Genomic DNA, 25,311 nt, shown 5'->3' on the forward strand with positions numbered 1-25,311 from the left:
CAGATTGTACAAATAAAGCTCATGTGGTGTTAAAAAAAAGTATTAAGGACTCTGTAGGTAGTTGTCATTCGTAAGATAGAGACATGTATACAATTTGTGGAGCATCTAGAAAAGGGCAATGATAACATGATTATTGTCTTCAGAGCTGTCATGGAAAGTGTTCTTTCCGGCATCAGAAGGCAAGCATTTGCAGTAGGTGGAGGTTGCAGAGAGGCATACATATCCTGGCTCAATTGGAGGGAAGCATCTCCTATAAACCAGGGACTGTGCTAACTCCTACAAAGAAGGTAGTATTGTTCATAGTTTTGCAGAAGGAAAAGCTAAGGCTCAGAGTGGTATCAAGGTACAACTACTTAGCACAATTAGATGAATTATCTCTAAATTTTTTTTCGCTGTACATGAAAGGTGGGATGGTCATTTCCTAGCAATATTGCGAAAGATTTTGGCATTGAGTAGAAGGTAGAATAAGGAGACCTCCAAAGTAATTTCTAATGCCAAAATTCTTTGATTCTAGGACATCTTTATTAAATGGCATTGTGAATCAAAGGTAGTCTCTTGTTGACTCACTGCCATCACTGCAAACAAACTCATTAATTTGGACTTGAATTATGTTTTTTTTTTTTTTACCCAGATTTGAAGGGTTGAAGGTTACTGTTCTCATGGAATCAGAAAGCAGAGATAAACTAGTTTGTATTATAGCTTGGATTCCTCTGTCAGCTGCCACTTCTTCCTTGCATTATTAATGCATCCTAAGTTATACTATGTTACTGTCTTCTTTGGCCAATGACCTACTGGCAGCTGTTTCTCACATGGTGTCAAGCATATGGGCATTGTGACAACTGTTTTCTTAAAGACACTTTTATTCATGGGTCATGGTATATTCTGGAAGACTGGAGCTGCCAGATATCTGACCAAAATGGAGAAAAATGCGTCTTTATCTGATTTTTAGTAGTGATTGGTCCAAAGGTTCAAGCAGCCTGATGACTACAAGCTTTGTCTTTCTTTCCAGCACCTTTATCACACTCTTTCCTAGACCTGTGCCTCTAACCAGCAAATCACAGCCACCAAAATCAGAGAGGGTAATTCAATCTTAGCATTGCTTTTACTAAAGCCAGAGTAGCCTCCAAATTTGTAATTAATACAGAAAACTTAACTCTTTAGGGAAATCACATACTTTGACTTTGACTTACTCAAACCATTCCAGTTGCCTGGAACAGGAGAGATAGGTTGGGAAAAGGGAGTATGGTTGACCTAGTGGAGATACTTGTGTCTGCCAGACTTGGAGGGTAAAGGGAGGTAAAATGAAATCTTCTGTACTATAAGCCTAGGTAGCAGGAATTTAACTTTGCTTTCATCATGTGATAAACTAAGGTGGGATGTCTTGGGATTCTGTTATGAACTGCTGGACTCCTTGGATAAACTGGATTACCTTGTACTTGGGGAGCTGCTATAGTGGCTCCCATCTTACTTATTTTGAAAATGGGTAAGGACATGAGAATTTGATCAGTGCTGGGGCTGATCATATGAAGAAGCAATTACTCTGTTTTGAAAGTTCTACAGAAACTGTTCCCCACATGTCTGAGTTCATAATAGTTTCTCTGTGATAGATATGAACCAGTGGGGAATAGAAGGTATATTAAAGTGAACAGGTCTCATAAAGACCCATTAGACCACAGGGGTGTGTGAGGGGGACCAGTTCTAAGCTCTGAGGAAGGGTAGCTAGAGAGTAAGAACAGCTGGCCCTGCCCCACGGAGGGGAGAATTTCAGAAATAGTAAGGCTCAGTATCAGGAGGTAGGCGTGAGGGGAAGGGCAGGAATTGAAAAGAGTGACGATTAAAGGGAAGCAAAAACAAAGTGGGAATCCCAGCATCAGCCTGAGTTGATTCCACCACTGTGATTCAGATCTCTCTGTGTATACCAGAAGCCTGGAGGATGGGCCAATTGGAGCCTGTGTGTTAGAGGGACAGAAGCATCCTGGGAAGAGTAAGCCAGTCAGACATGTCTGACCCCTTAACACAAGTCTTGTTGGCAACATCTTATTAAAAATGTGGACTGAAAATACAGCTTCCTCCTGAAACTCCACTAAAATGACAGTAAAAGAATATTAAATGACATAAGTCAATGAGGACAAAGAACTTGGGAGAAAAGATAATAGCACTCAAACAATGTCAACAAAATCTTTGAATCTGGAAAGTAAAAGACAAGCAATGACTGTTGGAGCAGTCCAGAGAAAACCTAATGGGGGTGGGGGTTGGGGGCGGGGGGGGCAACAATAATAATAATCAAGCAAATGTATAGCACAGAATCTCAGAGAAGACTGAGTGAGGAGTTGGAGACATCGGTTATTTGAATAGCAAGGGGTAGAGGGCTAAAAACACAATTACTCGAAAGACTATAAAGTACGTTAGACCTGAAATCCTCACTCCTTACTCATTTGTTTGTTCATTCCTTCATCCTCTGGAGAAACTGAATTAGTTGGAGCCACCAAGAACAGCTGGGAGCTGGGAGGAGGCATCTCACTGAAAATGGGGATTTAAAGTGGAGCATTCTGAAGCGTCAGACACCTCTGTCCGTGGCTCTTCTCCTAGGACAATGCTTTCACTACAACCCTCTCCAGGTGGTTTTTCCCTCCACAGTCCTATTACTGGTCAAGAGTTGGAAGTAGATGCTCTTTTTGTTCCATATCACTGCTTCCATTTCTCCCTTTGTCTTCCTTTAAAACACCCCAGCTTTGAGTCTCATGCCATCAAATTGTATCACTTATTTCCCTTCATTATTGCTGTCATCTGTAAAGTCTCTGGGTCATTCACTCTCATTTCTCAAAAAGTTTAGCTCTTGGCTCATTTCATTCCCCACAACACTACTCCTGATTTAATTCTTGATGATTAAATTACATACGTGGATGATCCTCTCAACATCCTTACATATTCCTTGAATAACAGTGTTCCACTGATAGTATCCTCTCCTATTCCAATACTGCATTCATTCCCATGGTCATACCTTTGATTTTCTTATTTCCAAAAACTAATCCCTCCATAATGTCAGGCTGATGTATCTCACTGTCTGACCATCACCTTGTATTTTCCAGCCATCTCCTAGTAACTTGATTTCAACCCCCCTTTGACGACCACCTTTCATTGTCCCTACCCTCCCTGAGTTCCTCTCCTCACTTCATGACCAGTTTAGATCCCATGGTCAGTCATTATGATTCACTTACATATACTTTTAACTCCATTTACCCTCACTTTTTGTCTTTTCACAAAACCACAATGTTAAAGCCAGCTCTTTGCCTGCTCTCTCCCTGAATGTGTGCAGTAACCATGCTGATTGGTCTCACTTTATTTTTTTTAAATGTATGTTATCTTTTGTTATTTTAATTCCAGTGTAATTAACATACGGTGTTATATTAGTTTCAGGTGTATAATATAGTGATTTAACAGTTCCATATATTACTTGGTGCTCATCACAGTAAGTGTACTCTTAATCCCCTTCACCTATTTCACCCAACCCCCTACCCACCTCCCCTCTGGTAACCATCTTTTCTCTACAGTTAAAAGTCTGTTTTTTGTTTGTGTTTCTTTTTTTTTTACTTTTGTTCATTTGTTTCATAAATTCCACATGAGTGAAATCACATGGTATTTGTCTTTCTCTGAGTGTCTTATTTTACTTAGCATTTATATGCTCTAGATTCATCTGTATTGTTGCAAATGGCAAGACGTTCTTTTTTATGGCTGTGTAATATTCGTGTGTGTGTGTGTGTGTGTGTGTACATATACATAGTGCATCTTTATCCATTCATCAGTCAATGGGATACTTGGGCTGCTTCCATAGTTTGGCTGTTGTAAATAATGCTGCAGTAAACAGAGGAATGCATATATCCTTCATATTATTTTTGTATTCTTTGGGTAAATACCCAGTAGTACAATTACTGGATCATAGGATAGTTCTATTTTGAATTTTTTGAGGAACCTGCATAGTTTTTTCCACATTGGCTGTACCAGTTTGCATTCCCACCAACAGAGCACAAGGGTTCCTTTTTCTCCACATCCTTGCCAACTCAACCTGTTTCTTGAGTTATTTTAGCCATTCTGACAGGTATGAGGCGATACCTTATTGTAGTTTTGATTTGCATTTCATTGATAATGAGTGATATTGAGCATCTTTTCATGTGTCTGTTGGCCATCTGTATGTCTTCTTTGGAGAAATGTCTGTTCATGTCTTCTGCCCATTTTTAATTGGATTGTTTTATTGGTGGTGTTGTGTACGTTCTTTATAATATTTTGGATACTAACCCTTTATTGGATATGTCATTTGCAAATATCTTCTCCCATTCAATAGGTTGTCTTTTAGTTTTGTCAGTTGTTTCCTTTGCTGTGCAGAAGGTTTTTATTTTGATGTAGTCCCAATAGTTTATTTTTGTTTTGTTTCCCTTCCTTCAGGAGACATATCTAGAAAAATTATGTTATGGCTGATGTCAGAGAAATTACTGCCTGTGCTCTCTTCTAGGATTTGTATGGTGTCAGGTCTCACATTTAGATCTTTAATTCATTTTGAGTTTATGTTTGTGTATGGTGTAAGAAAGTGGTCTAGTTTCATTCTTTTGCATGTAGCTTTCCAGTTTTCCAGCACCATTTGTTGAGGAGATTGTCTTTTTCCCATTGCATATTCCTGCCTCCTTTATCGAAGATTAATTGTGACTGGTCTTACCTTAAATTCATGTCCATAACTCTTAGGCCCTTACCGCTGCCCAACATTATATTTTCCTAGTCATTCCCCTTCCCATTCTTCTAGATCAGAGCTCCACTAACTTTTTCTGTAAAGAGCCAGATGATAAGTATTTTAGGCTTTGCATGTCATGCAGTCTTTTTCACGACTAATTTACTCTGCCATTGTAGCAGAAAGTACATAGGCAATATGTAAATGAGTTCAATTTGAATTTTATGTAATCTTTGTGTCACAATATAGTATTCATCTTTGTATTTTTCCCCAACCATTTAAAAGTATAAAAATTATCCTTAGCTTGTAGGATTTGGCCTCCAGCTGTAGTTTGCTGGGCTATCTCCTAGGTTATTTCATACCTTCTCTACTTCTCAAGTTTCTAACACTTCTTTCCCCATTCTCACTCTTAGATGATGACTTTGCTTTCATTTTCATTCATGAAATAATCTAACATTCACCACCCCTACCATGTCTACCCCCTTATTGGAATCTGTATGCATATATGCAGCTTTGCCTTCTGTTACTTTGTTACTATAGTACAATACCTAACTACAATATAACTTATCATGTTTGTTTATTGTCTGTCTCCCCCTCTAGAATCTTAGTTCCAAGAAGGTAGGGAGTTTTGTCTGTTTTATACACTGATGTATACCCAGTACTGAGAACACTGTTTAGCATGTAAGTATTCAGCAAATACTTGAATGAATGAACACTGGCTACCAGACCAGCAGGCACAAGTTTAGAGAATTTTTCTCCAGAGAAACTCACCTCTCCATCCAAGAGAAAAGACTCACCTATTTTGATACTTGGAGATCTCCTTGAGCATACGAAGTGGTAATTTTACAAACTTCTTTGAAAAAACACCCACAATAAGAAATCCCCATTTTATGGGATTGACTCAGTACTTAATGTGTATATATGATATATACATATATAAAACCAAAGTTTCACAAAATAATTTTCTTTTTATATGTGATATATTCTGATATAATATTTTCTATTCTATTCTGTCATTTGGGGTGGGTGGGAGGAAGGTTGGTTGCAATTGACTACATTTATTTCACAGACCACTAATGGATTTGCAACTAGAATTTTGAAATACACTGCAGGGTGTCCTAGTTACAAGCCCTGTTATGTAAACAGAGCTTCCAATCAGCTCTCCTTCTTAGGCCACACTCTTACATATGAGTGGATAGCCAAGGATCTCCAGACATTTAAGAAAAGTTTCTAACACAAAAGACAAAGACTGAAAAACTCAATGCAGACAATTCAAGAAATACAACATTAGAAATATTCACAGAGAAATAAGATATTGCATCCCCAGATGGAACAGAATGCTATTTAAAGGGTGGGGGTAAGGGTGGATAAGAAAATACTCTAGGAAATGGAAGACAGGATAATTAAAATGTAAAAATTCAGAAGAAGATTTGGAATATGGAAATCTTTCAGGAAAAAAGTAGAAAAGAGAATAAATGATCAATTTTCCTAGGACAAAAACAGCAGGCTTAGAGGACAGCTAGCCCAGCGTGAAGGACAATGACAGACTCCTGGAGGGTTGTCTTCAGTTTAAAAACAGAAACTAATAGGCTACCTGATGTGTTTGAATGTACTGAGAGGAGAGTTTTGGATAAATTAATTATAGATAGTTGAGTGCTAGCCACTTAAGAAAGCATGGAAAAAGAGGCAATGGCTAATTTCAGTCAAAAAACCAATATGGTAATATTATGCTTGTGGAACCAACTATGAATAATATATACAGACATAATAATATAATGAGGTTATTTACCTAAGGTGATATAGATACATTGAAGGATAGAGAAATAATATATGTGTTTATGAGAGGGCATTAGAGTATATATGCATAGTCTCTTTCCTATAGGAAGAAGTAAAATAATAGACCAAACTGAAAAATCAAGAACTAGTTATAAGCATGTCATTAATATGGAGGTATATCCCAGAAGAGATAGCTAAAAGATAAGAAAAATTAAAATATACTATATTAGTAAAAATAAATACAAATAATATGTTTCATGTATTTGAAAATCTTAATGATTAGAGAGGAGGGACTGTTTTCCTTAAGTGTTCCCTTAGGACACTGGGAAACCAACAATACTGATTTAGCACTACTCTGAAGGAAACTTTTAAAATTCTCCCTGCTTTGGTACCAAACCTTGTGTTGCTTTGTTATTTTAGGGATTCCAATAACTTATCAGCAATAGGGGCACCAGCATCTCTAGGAACAGACAATATTCTGGCCCTATACATTGTTATCAAGGTGGGGACCAGCAAGTGATGTGGCATGGCACATGTACATGGCTTTACAGGAAGTGGAGGACAGAAAATCTCACTAAAGGAGGTCAGGTAGGAGGAAGCATCCTGGCCAGGCACATGGTAAAGGAGAAGGCTCATATAAGATGTTCCTGGGTATGTTCAGAAATAGCTGAAAGAAACTGTGTGGTGTGTGGTGTGTGGTGTGTGGTGTGTGTGTGTGTGTGTGTGTGTGTGTGTGTGTGTGTTCAGAAATAGCTGAAAGAAACTGGTGTGTGGTGTGTGTGTGTGTGTCCCCTCCCATAACCACTAGAGGCACAATCCAAGGAAACCATCATCACTGATGCTGTGCATGCCTCCATTTGTTCTGGACTGGCATGGCCTGGGAAAGTGTTGAGTAGATCAGGTAGGGTGGAAAAATAAGAAGGGGACATCCAAAAAGCTGTTTGATCACTGGAGGGGAAAGGGGATGAGGGGGCTGCAGACAGAGCTGCCAAAACCATGGTCCCACATACATGGAACTGTTGTCCCTTCTGCTTCCTAACCTTCTGACTTCCACACTTAAATCCCCCACCAGGGAATTTTTCAGGCCTCACAAAGAAGTGAGAGGGCCCAGTCCAGGTGGGAAGGTGCCCCTGGACCTGTGTCACTCCTTAAAAAAGAATGAAGTAGGAAAACTTAAGTCACAGGGAAGCAAGGAAAAGGGAGGGGAAGAGTGGGTACTAAGGGAAAAGATGGGTGCTAAGTCCACTTCGCCTGTAAAAACACTGATGTGGCCTACAGGTCAAGAAGACCCTAGGTCAGAAATCTCTCCTCTCCTGCCTACTATGGTGCCTCAGATCCCATCCATAGTTCTTTGGGCTCAGCATCACTTTCTCATGGTCAGAAAGGAACCATGTAAGGACTGGTTCTTTGACAAGACCCTATGAGCCCCTCCCATTCACCTTTTCCCTTCTCTGGGTCCCCACAAATACTGTTTTTTTACAACATCCCAGTTTCAGGGTGCCTGGGTGGCTCAGTCATTAAGCATCTGCCTTTGGCTCAGGTCGTTGTCCCAGGGTCCTGGGATCGAGCCCCGCATCCGGCTCCCTGCTCAGCAAGCAGCCTGCTTCTCCCTCTCCCACTCCCCCTGCTTGTGTTCCCTCTCTCGCTGTGTCTCTCTCTGTCAAATAACTAAAATCTTAAAAAAAACACACACACACAAAAAACCCCAAATCCAATATCCCAGTTTCCATGCACAAAGATAATAGGCAAGGCCCCTGCCCTCAAAAAGCTCACCATATTTGAGTGGAGGCTGGGAATATAGAGGCAGATATGAAAACATAATTTTACTATAGTAGGGTTAAGTTATGAAATATTTGCACAAATACAGAAGGGAGTGCATTTAAGTCAGGTAAGTCTTTCTAGCTTGGAAGACCCCTGAGCTAAGGGGAAAGTGTTATTTAGGTGTGAGCAGGGCAGAACAAGAGGAACTAACCTCTTTACTTCCCCCCCCCCCTTTTTTAAACCTCTTTATTTCTGTTGTATCACCTAAAAGTACTTTCATTTTTTTGGTGGACATATACCTCCCCCGAACCCTTGGCTGTGGCTGTGCAGCAGGCTTAGACGCCTTTCTCCTTACCCAAGCCTGAGTCTTCATTCAGTCTCCAGCCAGGCAACCATTTTACAGTCACACTCCCCTCATGGTAGCCATATTCTATATTCTAGGACAGCGATGCCTAACATAAATACTACATTCTCTATTAGCCACATTTAAGAAGTAAAAACAAACAAATGAAATTATTTTAATATATTTTATTTAATCCAATGTATCTGAAATATTTCATCCTTAAAATAAAAATATTGAGATATTTTAGGGGTATTTTTTTGTACTAAGTCTTTGAAATCCAGTGTATATTTTACACTTTCTCAATTCTGACTAGCCACATTTCAAGTGCTCAATTACCACATGTGGTTAGTGGCTACTGTATTGGACAGTGTAACTCTAAAATTCTGCTTCCATGAGTATACTTGGTAATTCTCCATTAAACAGATAAGGCCCATCAGACAGAGGCATTACTATATATTTACTTTAAGCCTCTGTACTCCCAGTCAAGGCCCTGAGAACAATTCTGAAGAAGAAAAGGCCTACGAGGTTTTAGCCAGAGCGAGCACTCCCTTTAAATGTCAGACCTGGACAATTAACCCTAAATTGATCCCAAACTTGCTTTTAGCAATCACAGATCCACAGTGCCTCACAGACACATTTAACTCCAAGGGTCTCCAGGTTGTTCTCTGGCCAGCAGAACATCCACAACAAAGACTTGTTATCTCACTAATGTGACAGTACCTTCACAGGGCAGCCTGGAGGGCCTTTGATGAAAGGGCATCCGTCCTACCCCTCTGGTTCTGGTTGGGACAAGGCACCACTTGCCACTTGGGATTGAAAGGGGCTAAATATATTTGGCACAATATCAGACACCCTGTGTTAGATTCTGGCATCAACAATAATCACGTGGGAGGGGCACCAGACTGGCTCACTCGTAGAGCACGCGACTCTAGATCTCAGGATCCTGAGTTCCAGCCCTATGCTGGATACGGAGCCTACATAAACTAAAAAATTTTTAAAAAGGTAAAGGAAAAAGTCACACGGGAGAAAAATATTAAAATCTAATTAAAACACTTCTGCAAACTAGGAAAAGAAAGAAACATGGGTATTCCATGGGAGAATTGGAAATCCACAGATAAGAGTTCAATCTCAAAGTGAACCAAGAACCAGAGGCCCATAAAAGGTGTTTTGCCCAAGGTCATCCAGCAAATCTGTAGGGGTGATGATGAGCTCTGTACCCTTTCCACTACCCCGCTCCACACTATCTTCACTCACTGAAAAATATTTTAATTGGAGACACTGTGCCATCTCCAGGGTTTTCCTAAATTACCTGCAGAGGATGACCCGCACCAGGAAGACCGGTCAGCGCTCCCCCAACTCTGACTCAGAAGCCAGCCGCCCTGAATAGGATTGTAGCGCCGCAATTCCCCACATTCTGGAGTCCTGGGCGGAGGAGGCTACTAGGGCGGTTCTTTGGCCAACTCCACACCTTCCGGAGCCTGGCCTGGCCCGCCCCAGCCCAGCCGCGCCGCCGTGGCCCAGTTCCTGCGCCTGTAGGATGTGCCGCCCTCTCAAAGCGATCCCTGGGGCTTGGACTCCCTCCAGCCTCAGGGGTCTGGCAACTAACGGCTCCGGCCTCGCAGGGGTCGCTGGAGGCTCCTGTCTGAGATCCCAGGTTTGCTGGGGGTCTCTCTGGGCGAGAGGACTTCCCAGGGCACTGGCGGTCCACAGCCCCGCTTTCTGCGCCCAAGAAAGACAGCCTCGTGCCTCAAAGCTTTGCTGAGCCGAAGCTGCCCGACCAGAGGCGCCCCCTCCGTTTTCCCCGCCGGAGTGTCCGCCGGGCAGGCGCCGGCACAGCGCAACCTCCCGGCCCTGCGCACCGGGAACCGTTTCCGGGGCGGATGCTTTTTGTAGCTGACCCGGCGCGGCCGGTGACGCCAAGACCCAGACGGAAGTGCGGGCGGAGGAGCCCGAGCCGGAGCCGGAGCCGGAGCCGGATCCCGAGCCTGAGCCCCAGCCGGGAGCAGGTCTCGGGGGCTCCGGGCTGTGGGAACCGCTGGGCCTGGCAGCGATGGCGACCCTGTGGGGAGGCTTCCTTCGGCTTGGCTCCTTGCTCAGCCTGTCCTTCCTGGCGCTCTCAGTGCTGCTGCTGGTGCAGCTGTCAGACGCCGCCAAGGTGAGTCCGCCCAGCCTTCGCTCCAGACAGGAGCTCCTCCCCTGCTCCGGCCTTGCGGAAACTGAGTCGGCCAACCTGCTCCCCACCCCATTCGTCTTCCAGCCCTGCCGGCCGGACCCCTAGCTTCATAGCTCTTGCAGCACCCCCACCCAACACCCTACTACCTGACAGCACTCTCGCCGTCCAGCCCTGACAGTCTGACAGTCACTGCCCCCACTGCCACCCGTAGCCCTGACACTACTCCCCCTTTTCCTCCTGATACCCCGCCCCCGTCCCCAGCTCCACCCATCACAGTGCCCGCAGCCTGGACAGCAACTCCTCCACCTCCTAGACATTTCCCTTCCCAGCCCCGACAGCACCCACCTCAGACTTTATAACCTTTCCAACTCTGAGAGCCTTTAACTTTCCACCCTTAAGCTCCTTAAGTCTACCGCCGCCCTCCACCTGCCTCACAGCCAGCCTTCTTCCTGCCCCGCCCCCATTCCCTAAACCAAAATTACGAGAAGCCTCCAGCCCACGGAAATCTTCCCGGTTAGGACCTAACTCATTTCAACTCATCCCTGAACTAGTTGCCTTGCCTCTCCTGGCAGCCTTCCTTCCCACTGGGACCTGCACAGAGTCTCACCAGCCTAATATCCTGACCTAACTCCCTCCAGGATCTCTTGGCCCCTTTTTTGCCGCCTTTCTTCCTGATATTTTAGTGGGGAAGGAAGGGTCCAAACTACAAGGGAGGTAAAGTTGTAGCATTCTCCCCTGCTCCACTTCCTGGTCCTTCTAGGCTCCTCATGCTACTCTTTAGTCCCCTCCATGCTCCTACCCTCCACACCTGCTCTGCCCCCGTACACACTTGTGCTTTCTCCTTGATGAGCTAGTTCCTTATTGGGGAAAACAGAAGGAATTCACATTAATATGATGGGAAAACAGAGTGAAATTGCATCTTTTAAAAATAGCTTTAATCTAGAGTATCTTTAAATACAGGGGCTGGGAAAGACAGATTAAATGCAGACAGATCAGGGGGTTTTGATTGGGAGTTCTTTTTGAAATCTTTCCTACCTCCCACCAGAAATAGGGACAACAGCGAGGTTCCTGTCTTTCAAAACATTGCTGGCATCCTCTGCATATCTCCTGTCATCACTTTAAGAGTGTATTGTAATGATGTATTTATCTGTCAGTCTCCATTACTAGGGTGTGTCCTCATTACTGGCAGGAACCATGTCTTACACCTATCTGAATCCACTTCATTGAGCACAAGTTCCAACACTGAGCAAATGCTCACTGAGTGGTCGCCGAATGAATGCATTGTCAACAGCTCTGCCAGGCATAGCACCATGTATAGGAGCAGTGGGCCTTGTCCTCTGGGGACTAATGAGCCACTTGCCTTCTCAGATAAATTCCCCTTTGCTGATGAAGCTTCTCCTATTCCCTGTACTCATACATTTAGTCACCTCTTTCTCCACCCCTTGAAACTTGCTTTATCAGTAGTTATCCTCTTTGTCTACCAGGGATTAGAAGCAAAGTTTCTGGGGAAGCGTAGACCAAACTGATCTCAGCTAGACTCCAGCTACTTGCCTTGCATACTTCCTTTCTAAATATAGCTGGTGTCTCTAAAATTTTCACCCCTTCTGTAGAACTCTGGTCCGAACCCCTTTATCCATATTAGTGCCATTCTACCAAAGGGTCGAAGGATGGTGTTTAGTAGAATTGTGACTTGATTTGTGAGTAATTTTTAGTTTGATTCTTCCCCATCCTTTTGTAATTGGATTCTTGTTTGCAGGCACAGTTATCTGTCTACTGTGTCTTTTTACTGGCAGGTAGATGGTGATAACGTTAGCACAGTTGGACTGTCATGTGACCTATAAAGGTGATTGAGAAATCACAGATCACCTACAGGTATTATTTCAAAATAATTTTATGTAATATATAATGATTCATTAGCGTTACCAAAAAGAAACTGTGACCTTTAAAAACTTTTTATCTCTCAAAACGAAAAGTTTTAGAATATTTGGCAGGGGATGCTTAGCAAAATGTATATGGTGCAGTTTTTTAAAAATATTGATGCTAAACTGTTAACAAGCTATACTAAGTTTCCATTTTGGTTACAGAATTTCGAGGATGTCCGATGTAAATGTATCTGTCCTCCGTATAAAGATAATTCTGGGCATATTTATAATAAGAACATATCCCAAAAAGATTGGTAAGTATTTTAGATTACTGAATTACCTGTCAGATTTCTTTTTGTGGTTGTCACTGTTAGCCCAGAATGTTCATCTAATGTATTGTTTCCTTTTTAAATACAGTTGACTCTTGAACAATGTAGGGCTTAGGTGTGCTGACCCTGGCACAGTCAAAAGTCTGCATATAACTTTTGACTCCCCCAGAACTTAACTGCTAATAGCCTACTGTTGACCAGAAGCCTTACCAATAAAACAATTGATTCACACACACTTTTATATGTTAAGTGTATTATATATTGTATTCTTAGAATAAAGTAAACTAGAGAAAAGAAAATGTTATCAAGACAATCATAGGAAAGAGAAAATACATCTGCAGTACTGTACTGTGTCTATTGAAAAAAATTTGCATACAAGTGGACCCATGCAGTTCAGCCCGTTGTTCAAGGGTCACCTGTATTTCTTTTTAAGTGTGTCAAATTCCACTTCTATTTGAAAAAGTGAGAGTAAGGCCCTGAGTGCGTGATATAAATGTAAACGAATATAGCCAAAATACTAAGCCCCAAATAGGGAGGGTTTTATACAGGACAGAGCTGAGTTTGTGGCACCTACACTGCCCATAGCTACCTTCCTGTGCCCTCTTAAATTTTGTCTCTCTTGCTTTTCCCTGGAAGGTAAGCACACCTCATTTATCTGGGTTATAATTTCCACAACTTGTAGGTTTTGATGATATATTGCCAAATACAGGAGACTATGTTTAAAAGTGTCAAAAGGCTCAGGAAGGAAATGGGAATGAGCCACGTATCTCCTAGTTTTCCCTGTTGGTGTGCCGTGGATATAGGTACATCAAGAAGTGGCTCCCTCAGTCCTTGGGGTATCAGGCAGGCCTGTGATGACTGGGATCTTGACTCACTAGTCACCAGCAGTCTTCTCTAGTTATGGATCTTACAAATGATAGCTTTTCTACATATAGCTTAAAAGATTGGGAAGCAGTTGTTTTGTAGCAGGATGATGGGCTCCTTCTCATGAATTGTGGTATTTTATGATTTGTAAACATGGTAGAATATTGCTGGGATAAGCATATAAGAAGAATAGCTCCAAATGCTAGGAACTTTCACATGTACCCGATTTCACAGCTAAATAGCCAGCAAAACTTTGAAAGCAAAATTAAATTCATTTGGTTACAATATTTCAAGTTGACTTTGAAAAAGAAAAGGCAGCCTTTGAGCATGTTTCTTTTTTCTTCTTTTTTTTTTTTTTTTGAGCATGTTTCTTTTTTCTGATGCCATTGTCTGTTCTTCCCGTGGTATACATTTAGATTCAATCTGATATTTGATAAGTGTATTTTTGAAAACTTCTTCTGAACTTCTTTTTTTTTTAAGATTTTATTTATTTATTTGAGAGGCAGAGAGAGAGAGATCAGAAGCAGGGAGAGGGAGAAGCAGACTCCCTGCAGAGCAGGGAGCCCGATGTGGGGCTTAATCCCAGGACCCTGGGATCATGTCCTGAGCTGAAGGCAGACGCTTAACGACTGAGCCACCCAGGTGCCCCAACTTCTTCTGAACTTCTGTGCTCCACTTTAAATTGTCTCATACTACAAAGTGATTTAGCCATATTATAGATTTTATATCATCAAGTTACCTTTATGATACAAGAAAGCTCAAATAAGTTTTTAAGTTATTCCTATACATTTTCCAAATACACTAAGCGCTTAAAATTAGTTTAATTTATTATCAGTAATAGAATGTGATGCCTATTATTTGAGTGGCAGGTGAACTCACTGTTCAAGTGTTTAGCACTAATCTTTTCACTGACTTTTTATAATTCCAGGTTCAGACAGAATCATATGCTATTCACTCTGGTTTTTGGTCAAAATAGGGAGCTTTGAAAAGAAATAGTTGAAAACAAGACTTGTTTGCGATTTTTCTTCCCCCTCTCCCTTGCTTCCTTCCTGCATCTCAGCCTTTTACTGGAGATAGATTCTCAGCTGTTAACTGGTTTTAGAAGGATAAGCAGGTTATGATTAATTAGGATGTTGTGACTTTACAAATCCTCTAATATCTGTTTGGTCCTAGATATAGTTTTACTTTCTGGCTTCCATTTTGTTCCATTGTTAGCTTTAATTCTTTATTGACTTAACGCTGTCTGACAGTAGGAAAGTTTGAGTTCTCTGGTTTGTGTTTGAGGTGTGATGTTAGCTGATAATATCCTTGTTTTGGCACTAGGGGGAGGTGTTGCCTAGTTCCCGGAGTGGTTGAGTTCTGTATCTAGGTTCTGTGTTTTTGACTAGCAGGCCAGACCAACCTTCTTCTCCCACCCCGCACAAATTTTGCGCAGCACTCAATATCTCCTTGTTATTAAACTGTATCTGTACTTAAAGAGAAACACTCAATACTCAACACTTAGCTCCCCAAGTAATTCCTAGGTATTGTTATGAAGCCTTCTGAAGCTGAGTTGGGAAACAAGGAGGTAAGTCTTATTTTCCTGAGGTTTAGAGAGCTACAGGGGAGCCAGCCTAGGCAGTAGGAACCCTGGGTTCTGGTCCTTTTAGTTTCTAATCTACTCTGTGACATTGTACGGGTGACCTCTCTGAAAGTATATTGGCCTGGATGACCTCTGTGATTGAATGGGATTTAGTTTCCTCTGCCCATTTTATGCCTGCATCCAGTTGGATACATTACTGGTTTTCTTATATGTTTGCAACAGATAACACAAACTTGTATGGTGTGAGTCGTGGGACCTTACCATACCACCAGTTGAGGCTTATTTTTTTGTTAGTATCGTCGTTAAAATTAAATTACCTGTTAGGGATAACTGATTGAATTTTTATCATTTATGCCATTTTGGGTTTTCTCTCCTATGCCACGGCTCAGAAGGAATGGAACACAAAAAGTAGATTTTGCTGGGCAGAGGGAAAGATGTAGCCTAGAGCATTGGGTGCCCCCAAGAAAGATGGGTGGAATGAGATAGGATGCTATCAGTTCTTCAGACAGCCAGAAGTGCCTGAGGAAGAGATGACAAAAGAAAATTGCCCAGCAGTTGACAGGACAGGAGAGTTTTGCCTACTTTTGCTGAAGGTGAACAGAGTAGTAGGCTCTTAATAGTTGGGGAGAGTCATAATTTAATTATTTCCTAGAATTGACAGATTTCTGGGAAAAGATTTTTTTGATGGAATTGCTTTTTTCATAAGCCATAAATAAATGGCCTAGAAAATGGGGAAAAAATAAAGAACATCCAACAACAAAAACATTTAGACTTTTATTATTTTTTATATACTTCTGGGTAATCAGTATTCATTTTTAAATATTTCTCTTGTCATAATCCTATTTCTTCATGTTTTCAATAGACTTTTACTCATTTAGAAAGGTAGTTGTTTCTTTTTTTTTGAAAAGTAATTGTTTCTTACTGCACCTTTGAGTGCCCAGTTTCCAGAGTTTCAGAATTTAGCAACTGTTCAGTGTGATTAGCCATTCATACACCACTCTGTGGCAGTTAAGATTGATGTTAATTCATAAAAGAGATAATCTCACATTTGAACAATGCCCCAAGATACTTTAAATCATTTAAAGCAGTTTTTTCTTGGTAAATGAACAAGTCTAACTATAACTGGATATGCTAAGTAGTTTTTGATTCCATCTGAGACTTTTCAGGTGCATTTTTTAACTGTTAGCAGCAGTTTTGAAAATAGCCACTGCATATGTGTCTTTATGGTTCTTAGACTGTTAAATCTCACCCAATTGCTAATACTGAGAGAGCAAATGATTTCATTTCCCTTATTATTTGTTCCTTGAATTCTTAAGTTCAGTGATTATTCTGGATCTCAGGAAAGTTTTGATCAGTATAAGTAGAAAATCCAGGTAGGCTGAAGCAATATTTTATCCTTGTTTTTTCAGTGATTGCCTTCATGTTGTGGATCCCATGCCTGTGCGTGGGCCTGATGTAGAAGCATACTGTCTACGCTGTGAATGCAAATACGAGGAAAGAAGCTCTGTTACGATCAAGGTAAAAAAAAAAAAAAAGAAAGAAAAATTCATCTCTTCTGCTTCTGGAATAGTTTTTGATGGTATCTAGACAAGAAAGAAAATTTTGGACATCTGAATTCTATTTCATTCATTCAACCGCTGTTCTTCCCTCCCCTCCCCATCATCCACTAACCCCTTCCTTTCTCATCCCCAGTACCAGCCCCATAGGAACAGTGGGTCTGTTCTCTGCCTGCTTCATTGAGATGCTTTGTGGATTACTTAGGACATGTTACATAGGTGTGATATGTGAAATGGCACAAAAATGCCCTGTGTGAAATTAGCATATCCTGAAATATATCCCAGCATTTCTGTGGGCCACGTATGTCAGAAGCTAGTGAGAGCACAGCATGACTAGGCCCTTTTCTTCCTGCCCTCTCAACCCTTAGGGAAAAAAATAGAGAGAGAGACTCTCCTAGAAGTATCACTTCTGGATTCTAAGATTTCCTTTATTTTTTATAGGAAGTAGAATGTAGATCACTCTCATCATCATTTGGACCTCTAATGAGTTCAATTACTTAATTATGGTGGCTAAACAGTTCTTCTCCCCAATTTTTTTATATGAAGCTTCCCATTCATTCCCCCTTCCCCCAAGAAAAGCCCTCATGGAGAATCTGGGGTGGTCAGCTGTAACAGTGTAACAGTTACAAAGATTTCTGTGAGAGAGTTCCTACTCCAGCAGGGTGCTGTCCTGTAGAAAAAGCCTCACTGTACTTTTTTATTTTTCAGCTAAGTTTTTGATGTGTAATTTCAGACCCTAAAAGCCACTCATTGTAAGTGTACAAGTGAATAAATTTTAGGAAATTGAAAACAATTTTTAAAAATTTAGTGTTAAAAACATTCCCATCACCCCAAAAAGATCCCTCATGCCCATTTACAGTTAATCTCATTCCCTCCCCTAGCCTTAGACAATCACTAGTCTGCTTTGTGTCTCTACAGATCTGAATATTTCATATAAATAGAATCATACAACATGTGGTCTTCTGTGACTGGTTCCTTTCGGTTAGCATAATGTCTTTGAGGTTTATCCATGTTGTAACAAGTTATCAGTATTTAATTCCTTTCTATTACTGAATATCATTTTATTATATGAATATAACATATTTTCATTATCCATTCATCGGTTGATAGACATTTGGGTTATTTCCAGATTTTTACTATTATGAATAATGCTGTCATAAATATCTGGGCACATGTCTTTGTGTGGATATATGTTTTCCTGTCAGGTAGATTCCTTAGAGAGGTAAGTTTATTTTAACTTTTTAAGAGACTGCCTGATTGTTTTCCAAAATGGTTGTCCCATTTTACATTCCCACCAACGATGTGTGAGGGTTCAGTTTTGCCACACCCTTGCTATCATTTGGTACTAATTATAGCCATCCTAGAGGTGGTGGGGGAAGGGTGTCACACTGTACTTTTTGACAGCATACGGATTAAGATCTCAGGAAAATCACTGGCCTGAAATGTATTTTTGTTATCTAAATTAATCTAAAAGAGTATTCTGTTGAAATTCATCTGACTTAAATTTTTTGTTAGGGTTCCTTTAAATTGTCTAAGCACGTGCTGCTGAATCTAGGACACTGTATTCAGGTAAAAAAAGAAAACTGGTGTGTGAGCAGTGGTGACAAATGATTTGCAGTAGGTGAAGTTGGAGTTTTAAAGACTCATAATAAGATCCCAAAGACAAAATGCTTTCTTTTCTCTTTTTCTTCCTTTCTTTGTTTTTTTTATTTTTTTTAAAGATTTTATTTATTTATTTGACAGAGACACAGTGAGAGGGGGAACACAAGCAGGGGGAGTGGGAGAGGGAGAAGCAGGCTTCCCGTGGAGCGGGGAGCCCGATGCGGGACTCTGTCCCAGGACCCTGGGATCATGACCTGAGCTGAAGGCAGAGGCTTAACCGACTGAGCCACCCAGGCACCCCTCTTTTTCTTTAAACAAGATTTTGGTGAAGAGTTGAGTTTGTTTATGTTGGAATCTGGTTTGTATAGTAATCCTATATGCTTAGCAGAAAAATCAGTCTTCACCGTGGCTTCACTATTATTACACAAAATTCTGATTTCTTGGCTTGAATAGAGATGTAACTTACTTTCAACTTCCTTTAGGTTACCATTATAATTTATCTCTCCATTTTGGGCCTTCTACTTCTATACATGGTTTACCTTACTCTGGTTGAGCCCATACTGAAGCGACGCCTGTTTGGACACTCACAATTGATACAGAGCGATGACGATGTTGGGGTAAGTACTTGGCATGCCCCAGCTGGTGTATGGCCAGTCTCTGTCATCACCTGATATAAAGAGCAAGTGAAAAATAGTTGCAGATAGATGTTCATGTGCTGGAGCAGATCCTCAACTAGAGAAGCTAAGGACTGTTTTAATTTAGTATATGTCTCTTCATGAGGAAATTGCTCTGGATAGCCATCAATATGGTGGTCTAAATTGATGATCATTGGTGACTATGCTGTACAAGGCTTTGCCCTTTAGTATCAAGGACACAATGTTCATTACCTTTCCCTGTTTACACTGAGAAAAGCTTCTGAGATAGACTTCTCCCCAAGCTCCTGCCTGAATACCATTCCTGTCAACATGACCAAATATATAGAAGGCAAAGAGGCTTTAGTGATGGGAAGCATGAAGACAGTGTTCTTTTCTTAAGGAAGTGCAGCTTGATAACCTGCTGATGTTTTATATTTCTTTTCTCCTCCTTCTTAAAAAATCTCTGATCTTTAGAGAAAAACAAAACCATCATTCCCGCTTCTCTTCCTGTCTTAAAAACACATTTCTATTTATACATATAGTTGGTATAATCAGTGTATAAATTGTTTTGTGGTCTCCTTTTTGTATTAACATTACTTCTTTAAAAAATGTCTGGTAATTAAAAAAAAAGATGTCTGGTAATTGACATAGTCCACAAACTTGTTATTCAGTATAGCTTAGAATTATATTGTTTTGTCATTAACCTGTTCGGGCCTATTTTCAAATTTTCTACTATTTTAGTATTCTCTATATAATTATTTTTAGAAATTACTTTTTTTTTAAGATTTTATTTATTTTTTGACAGAGAGAGACACAGGGAGAGGGAACACAAGCAGAGGGAGTGGGAGAGGGAGAGGGAGAAGCAGGCTTCCCGCCGAGCAGGGAGCCCGATGTGGGGCTCGATACCAGGACACTGGGATCATGACTTGAGCCAAAGGCAGACGCTTAACAACTGAGTGACCCAGGCGCCCCATAGAAATTACTTTTTATTTTGGATTACTTTATTGGCCTACGTTCCTTAAAATAGACAAAATTCAATAGAGTTTCAAGAATCAATTCCAAAGCTAAAGCCAGGGTGAACCCTTGCTAACTATAGTCAGAAGTCCTTTTACCCTGGAATGGCTTGTGGACCTGTTGATAAAAGATGGGAAGAGGGAATCCTGACTGGATGGCTGGAGTTATTACTACAAACAGAGCCTGCTTTTTGATCAATACATTGTTATCATATGAATATCAATTATGAATACTCGACTTATTTGGGCAAGATTTCATTTATGTTTTGTCAAGAACTTTCATAGAAACACCTGTTTGCCTCTTTTTTCCTTCCTTATTAGCTCAACCAACACATAATAACTTTTCTGTATCAGGTCCTCTGCTAGGTACTAGGAATAGAGAGATGAATAAAACAGAAACAGACATGTAAAAGAAATGACTAATTATGGTATGTTTCCACCTTTTATTTTTAATCATATAAGAAATGCCTATTCATTTTTGAAAACTATCAGGAGGGGATTATTGATAGGCTGGGAGAAAGGTCAAGACTAGAGATCTGATGTGGTCAAAAACCAGGCATATGGGGCTGATGAGGAAAGAGAGCTGGAAGGACAGGAGGTTGTGTACTAGAAGCATTAGAATCTCCAATACTGTTCCTGTGTCACTTTTCATTCACATATGACAGATTTTTCTCAGCCTCAACAGCACTGACATTTTAGGTTGGATAATTGTTTTTTTTTTTTTTTAAGATCTTATTTATTTATTAGAGAGAGAGTGAGAGAAAGCATGAGCAGGGGAGAGGGAGAGGGACAAGTGGACTCCCTGCTAGGCAGGGAGCCCGATGTGGGGCTCCATCCCAGGACCCTGGGATCAGGACCTGAGCTGCAGGCAGACGCTTAACCCACTGAGCCACCCAGGCACCCCTAGGTTGGGTAATTCTTTGTTGGGGGGGGTTTCCTGTTCATTGTAAGATATTTAGCAGTATCCCTGACCTCTACCCACTAGATGCTGGTAGCACCTCTCATCCTATTTGTGATAATCAGAAGTGTTCACAGATATTGCCAGATGTCCCTGGGGGACAAAATCACCCCCAGTTGAGAACGAACATATGAACATGTTTTGTATCAAAGGCCACAGAAACTATTTCTTTTTTTTTTTTAAGCTTTTATTTACTTATTTGACAGAGAGAGACACAGCGAGAGCAGGAACACAGGCAGGGGGAGTGGGAGAGGGAGAAGCAGGCTTCCCGCTGAGCAGGGAGCCCGATGCGGGGCTCGACCCCAGGACCCTGGGATCATGACCTGAGCCGAAGGCAGACGCTTAACGACTGAGCCACCCAGGCACCCCCACATAAACTATTTCTTAATAGGCACATGGATAGATAGAAAGTCTGACTTAAACTATATCCTTTACAGTATTAAATATTTGGTTCCTGATTTTAGAAATAAACTATTAATGTAATGCACATAGAACATAAAAGAAATGGATGCACAAATATGTAGATGAAAACATGTAGGAAAGGCATTTGATTGGTGGGGTCATGTGCTTGATAACCATTTTGTTCACCAGTGATTGATTCTGTGCATATATTAACTGAAAACATCTCTGAGAGTCCTGGCTGACTCTTGGATATCTATTGAATTAATTCTGGGCAGAGAGAGGTTTTCTAACCTCTAGCTGTGAATTTATGGTAACTACTCTGTACAAAAAAGGTTAAATTTAAATTTCTACAATTGTTGCTTATCTTAACATGAGAATTTGTTACTATTTATCTGCTTTTAAAAATGTTTCTGTTTAATTCTCAGTTACATCCTTTCATCTTGTTTCATTTTTGTTCATTGTAGAGCATTTTAAATCAAGTGAGAGTTAGTACAAATAGTTAAGAAGCTCACTGCAAGTAGTCACAATATTTATCGTATCATATATCCATGACACATCATTACTATTATCAAAGCATTATATTAAAACATGTTTTGTGTTTATTGTAATTTTATCAGGTGTAAAAAGAACAAACATATAAAAAGGGTAAATCTCTATTTGCATTCTTCTAGCATCCATGACCACGAGCAGCTAGTTCATTCTTGTTCTGATAGGTGGAAAATGGACAAAAGGATTAACTGGTTTGTTTAGTCCTTTAAATTTGTTCCTTAAGGAAGTTTTGCTCCCCCTACCTTGAAGGGTAGATAACAGGACTATGAAATTGAGAGCTGCTCTGCTGAGAAAGTACATCCTTCTTCCCAGTCTTGTTTATGTCAAAATAAACTAATGGTAATACTATTTTATATACAAGTTCACTGAAGCATTGTATTCCCAAAGAGTCATTTTAATCCACTTGAACAAAATCAGTGTGTTGAGATGATATGACACCAAGTCAAGGTGAGTTGAGCTAAGTCGTGTGTTCATTTGTTAGATGACCTCGGATCAGTTTATTTCCTTATGGGAAACCAAGTAATCCAACAACTTTAGCCTTCCTCGTTCCTGACTTTTTTTTTCCTTAAATCTTTGAAACATTTTGAACTTCATGGAATTGTTTTTATTACTTTCATTTGTAAGATTAAAAATAAAAAAAATGGGTCTTGCTGTTTGCCTCTCTTGTAACAAGTTGTTACCTAAATTAAGCGAAAATTTGAGGAAATTTCGGTAAACAAGGCAGGGAAAGATTCCTTATAGAAAACTTTTTGATGTCTTTGAAATGTAGACATTGCATAAGTGCCTTACTGTAAAAAGAAGACCAGGTGTTGTAACTCCACATAGTTAAAGTTGTATATATAGTTATGTGGTTGTGTATCGCTTTCCATAGACATGCTGACTCCTGTCTTGGATGTATAATAGAACTTTTGTAAACATGCACAGCAAAACAATATTTCTTTCTTTGAGGCAAGGTTTAATGTAAGAGGTACAACTTGTGACTTGGATCCTATGTTGGAACATTTAGAAGCTTTGCTAACACAGGGTTCAGGAAAAAGAGATCAAGGAAAGGGCAAACAAAAGCAATAAATTAGTACTGAATCCTTTTTGTCATTTAGGCAGCTGTGTTTATATCTCATTCATAGATAGATTAGCATGGTGGTTTCCTGTGTCATGACTACAAACATCAGTGGCATTGGTTTACTTTGACTAGGATAGGTTGGTTTTCTACACAGATACCTGGGTAACCCCTCAATAGCCTCTTTCTTAAGGCAGCAACTAACATGGAGGCCCCTGAGTGCTCAGCAGTGAAAGATTCAGGTGTTTATCTAATAAAAATGCTGAAGTAATAAATCCTTAATGTCCTTGGTAATAGAGGGTGATTGTAGCACTTGGGGTTGGAGTTGTGTGTCTTCATTACAGACTGGGGGAGGGGGAAATGAAAAGGATTTTGGAAACCAGTCTGTTTGGTGTATCTGTTAAAGGTGCAGGGAAATATTAAAACGAGTCAAGATAAGATCCTGTCTCCTCTCCCAAGGGTGAATGTGGCCTCAAGCTGGCAAGTAACAATTCTAATATAACAGGAGTCAGGAGAGTAAAAGACAAGTCTTTCCTCTGCCAGATTAGCTATATAGTATTGAATATAGCAAGGAAAAGCTCTACTTCCCATATCTGTAACATGTGAATATTAACATGAAAATAGATTTTCTTCCCCTACCTGTCAGGGAAGGCTGGTCTTTAACCTAAATGACCACTGTCACTGTCTTTGTCTTGGTGCTTGCTTCTTACGGGAAATGTCTTTGGAAATGATGACTCCTGGAAACATTTCACAAATACCTCCTCATCACTCAAGCTACTTGAAACACTTATTTCTGTAGTTGAGTTCATCCTACTGGCACTTGAATGCCTAGGAGCGCTTGGCCCAAGAGATGGTCTGTTTGTAAAGTCCAGCCACTCCTATCTCTCTGGCTGGATAATTGCTCTTTTGTGCATGTGTTGTACACTGATCATGCCATCTCTGATGATCTCCATTCCTGGGCTTTCAGGATCACCAGCCTTTTGCAAATGCCCACGATGTGCTGGCCCGCTCCCGCAGCCGAGCCAATGTGCTGAATAAGGTAGAGTATGCCCAGCAACGCTGGAAGCTTCAAGTTCAAGAGCAGCGAAAATCCGTCTTTGACCGTCATGTTGTCCTCAGCTAATTGGAAATCAAATTGAAGGTGATTAGAAAGAAATGAGGCAGACAACTGAAGAAAATTGACTGAGTTTTCCTGGGTTTTATTTTAATACCCTGTTGATTTCACCAACTCTTGCTGGGAAATTCAGAATTGGAAACAGAAATGTGCTTGGTATTTTCTTTTCTTGTTAACATATTAATACAGGCATTTTTAAGAGCACACACCTCAAAGTCAGCCAATTAACCTTTTTCCTATTTGTGACTTTTACTAATAAAAATAATTCTGCCTGTAAATTATCTTGAAGTCCTTTACCTGGAACAAGCACTCTCTTTTTCACCATACAGTTTTAACTTGGTTTTCAAGATAATTTTCAGGTGGTTTCTTTCTTTCTTTCTTTCTTTCTTTCTTATTTTCTTTTTCTTTCTTTCTTTCTTTCTTTCTTTCTTTCTTTCTTTCTTTCTTTCTTTCTTTCTTTCTTTCTTTCTTTCTTTCTTCTTTCCTTTTCTTTTCTTTTCTTTTCTTTTCTTTTCAATTTCTTTTCTTTTCTTTTCTTTTCTTTTCTTTTCTTTTCTTTTCTTTTCTTTTCTTTTCTTTTCTTTTCTTTTCTTTTCTTTTCTTTCTTTCTGGCAGGGGAGGGGAGGGATGTGTGGGAAGTGGTTAACATAACTTTTCTCAAGTCACTTTACTAAACAAACTTTTGTAAATAGACTTAACATTCTATTTTCAAGTTTCATTTATATTTTGCAGTGTAGCCAGCCTCATCAAAGCCCTGACTTACCCATTTGAATTTTGCACTGACTATATTATCTAGGTATCTGGTTGGCCTGTGGCTGCACTTATGGTAAAGTGGATCTGAACTACCTGGTGGCTCTTCATAAAATGCAGATTTTCCTCATGTACTGTGATGTCTGATGCAATGCATCCTAGGACAAACTAGCAATTTGCTAGTTTACTCTAATGACTAAACATAGTCTGGTGTGTGTGGTCTTTCTCATCTTCTAGTATCTTTAAGGATGAATCCTAAGAACTTGGA

At 40.3% G+C, this 25,311-nt stretch overlaps 1 protein-coding gene across 1 annotated transcript; it reads left to right on the top strand.

Moving 5' to 3' along the window:
• The first annotated feature begins 10,611 nt into the window (after positions 1-10,611).
• On the top strand, positions 10,612-24,651 carry TMEM9B (TMEM9 domain family member B). The gene is made up of 5 exons (XM_028116970.2): positions 10,612-10,752; positions 12,855-12,946; positions 16,817-16,925; positions 19,048-19,182; positions 24,147-24,651. Exons 1-5 carry the CDS (start codon positions 10,648-10,650, stop codon positions 24,300-24,302), a joined length of 597 nt encoding a protein of 198 aa, XP_027972771.1. The 5' UTR covers positions 10,612-10,647; the 3' UTR covers positions 24,303-24,651.
• The last annotated feature ends 660 nt before the right edge of the window (positions 24,652-25,311 follow it).

This window comes from Eumetopias jubatus, unplaced genomic scaffold, assembly GCF_037043125.1.
Source record: "Eumetopias jubatus isolate StellerSeaLion01/CBP00866 unplaced genomic scaffold, mEumJub1_p1.0 scaffold_13, whole genome shotgun sequence".
Taxonomy (NCBI): Eukaryota; Metazoa; Chordata; class Mammalia; order Carnivora; family Otariidae; genus Eumetopias; species Eumetopias jubatus.

What these genes read in the sequence shown, in the direction of transcription:
- TMEM9B (XM_028116970.2), top strand. Translation starts at nt 10,648, where the DNA reads ATGGCGACCCTGTGGGGAGGCTTCCTTCGGCTTGGCTCCTTGCTCAGC. An exon ending in AGCTGTCAGACGCCGCCAAG is followed by an intron (nt 10,753 to 12,854) that starts GTGAGTCCGCCC and finishes TTTTGGTTACAG; the next exon opens with AATTTCGAGGATGTCCGATG. An exon ending in AGAGCGATGACGATGTTGGG is followed by an intron (nt 19,183 to 24,146) that starts GTAAGTACTTGG and finishes CTGGGCTTTCAG; the next exon opens with GATCACCAGCCTTTTGCAAA.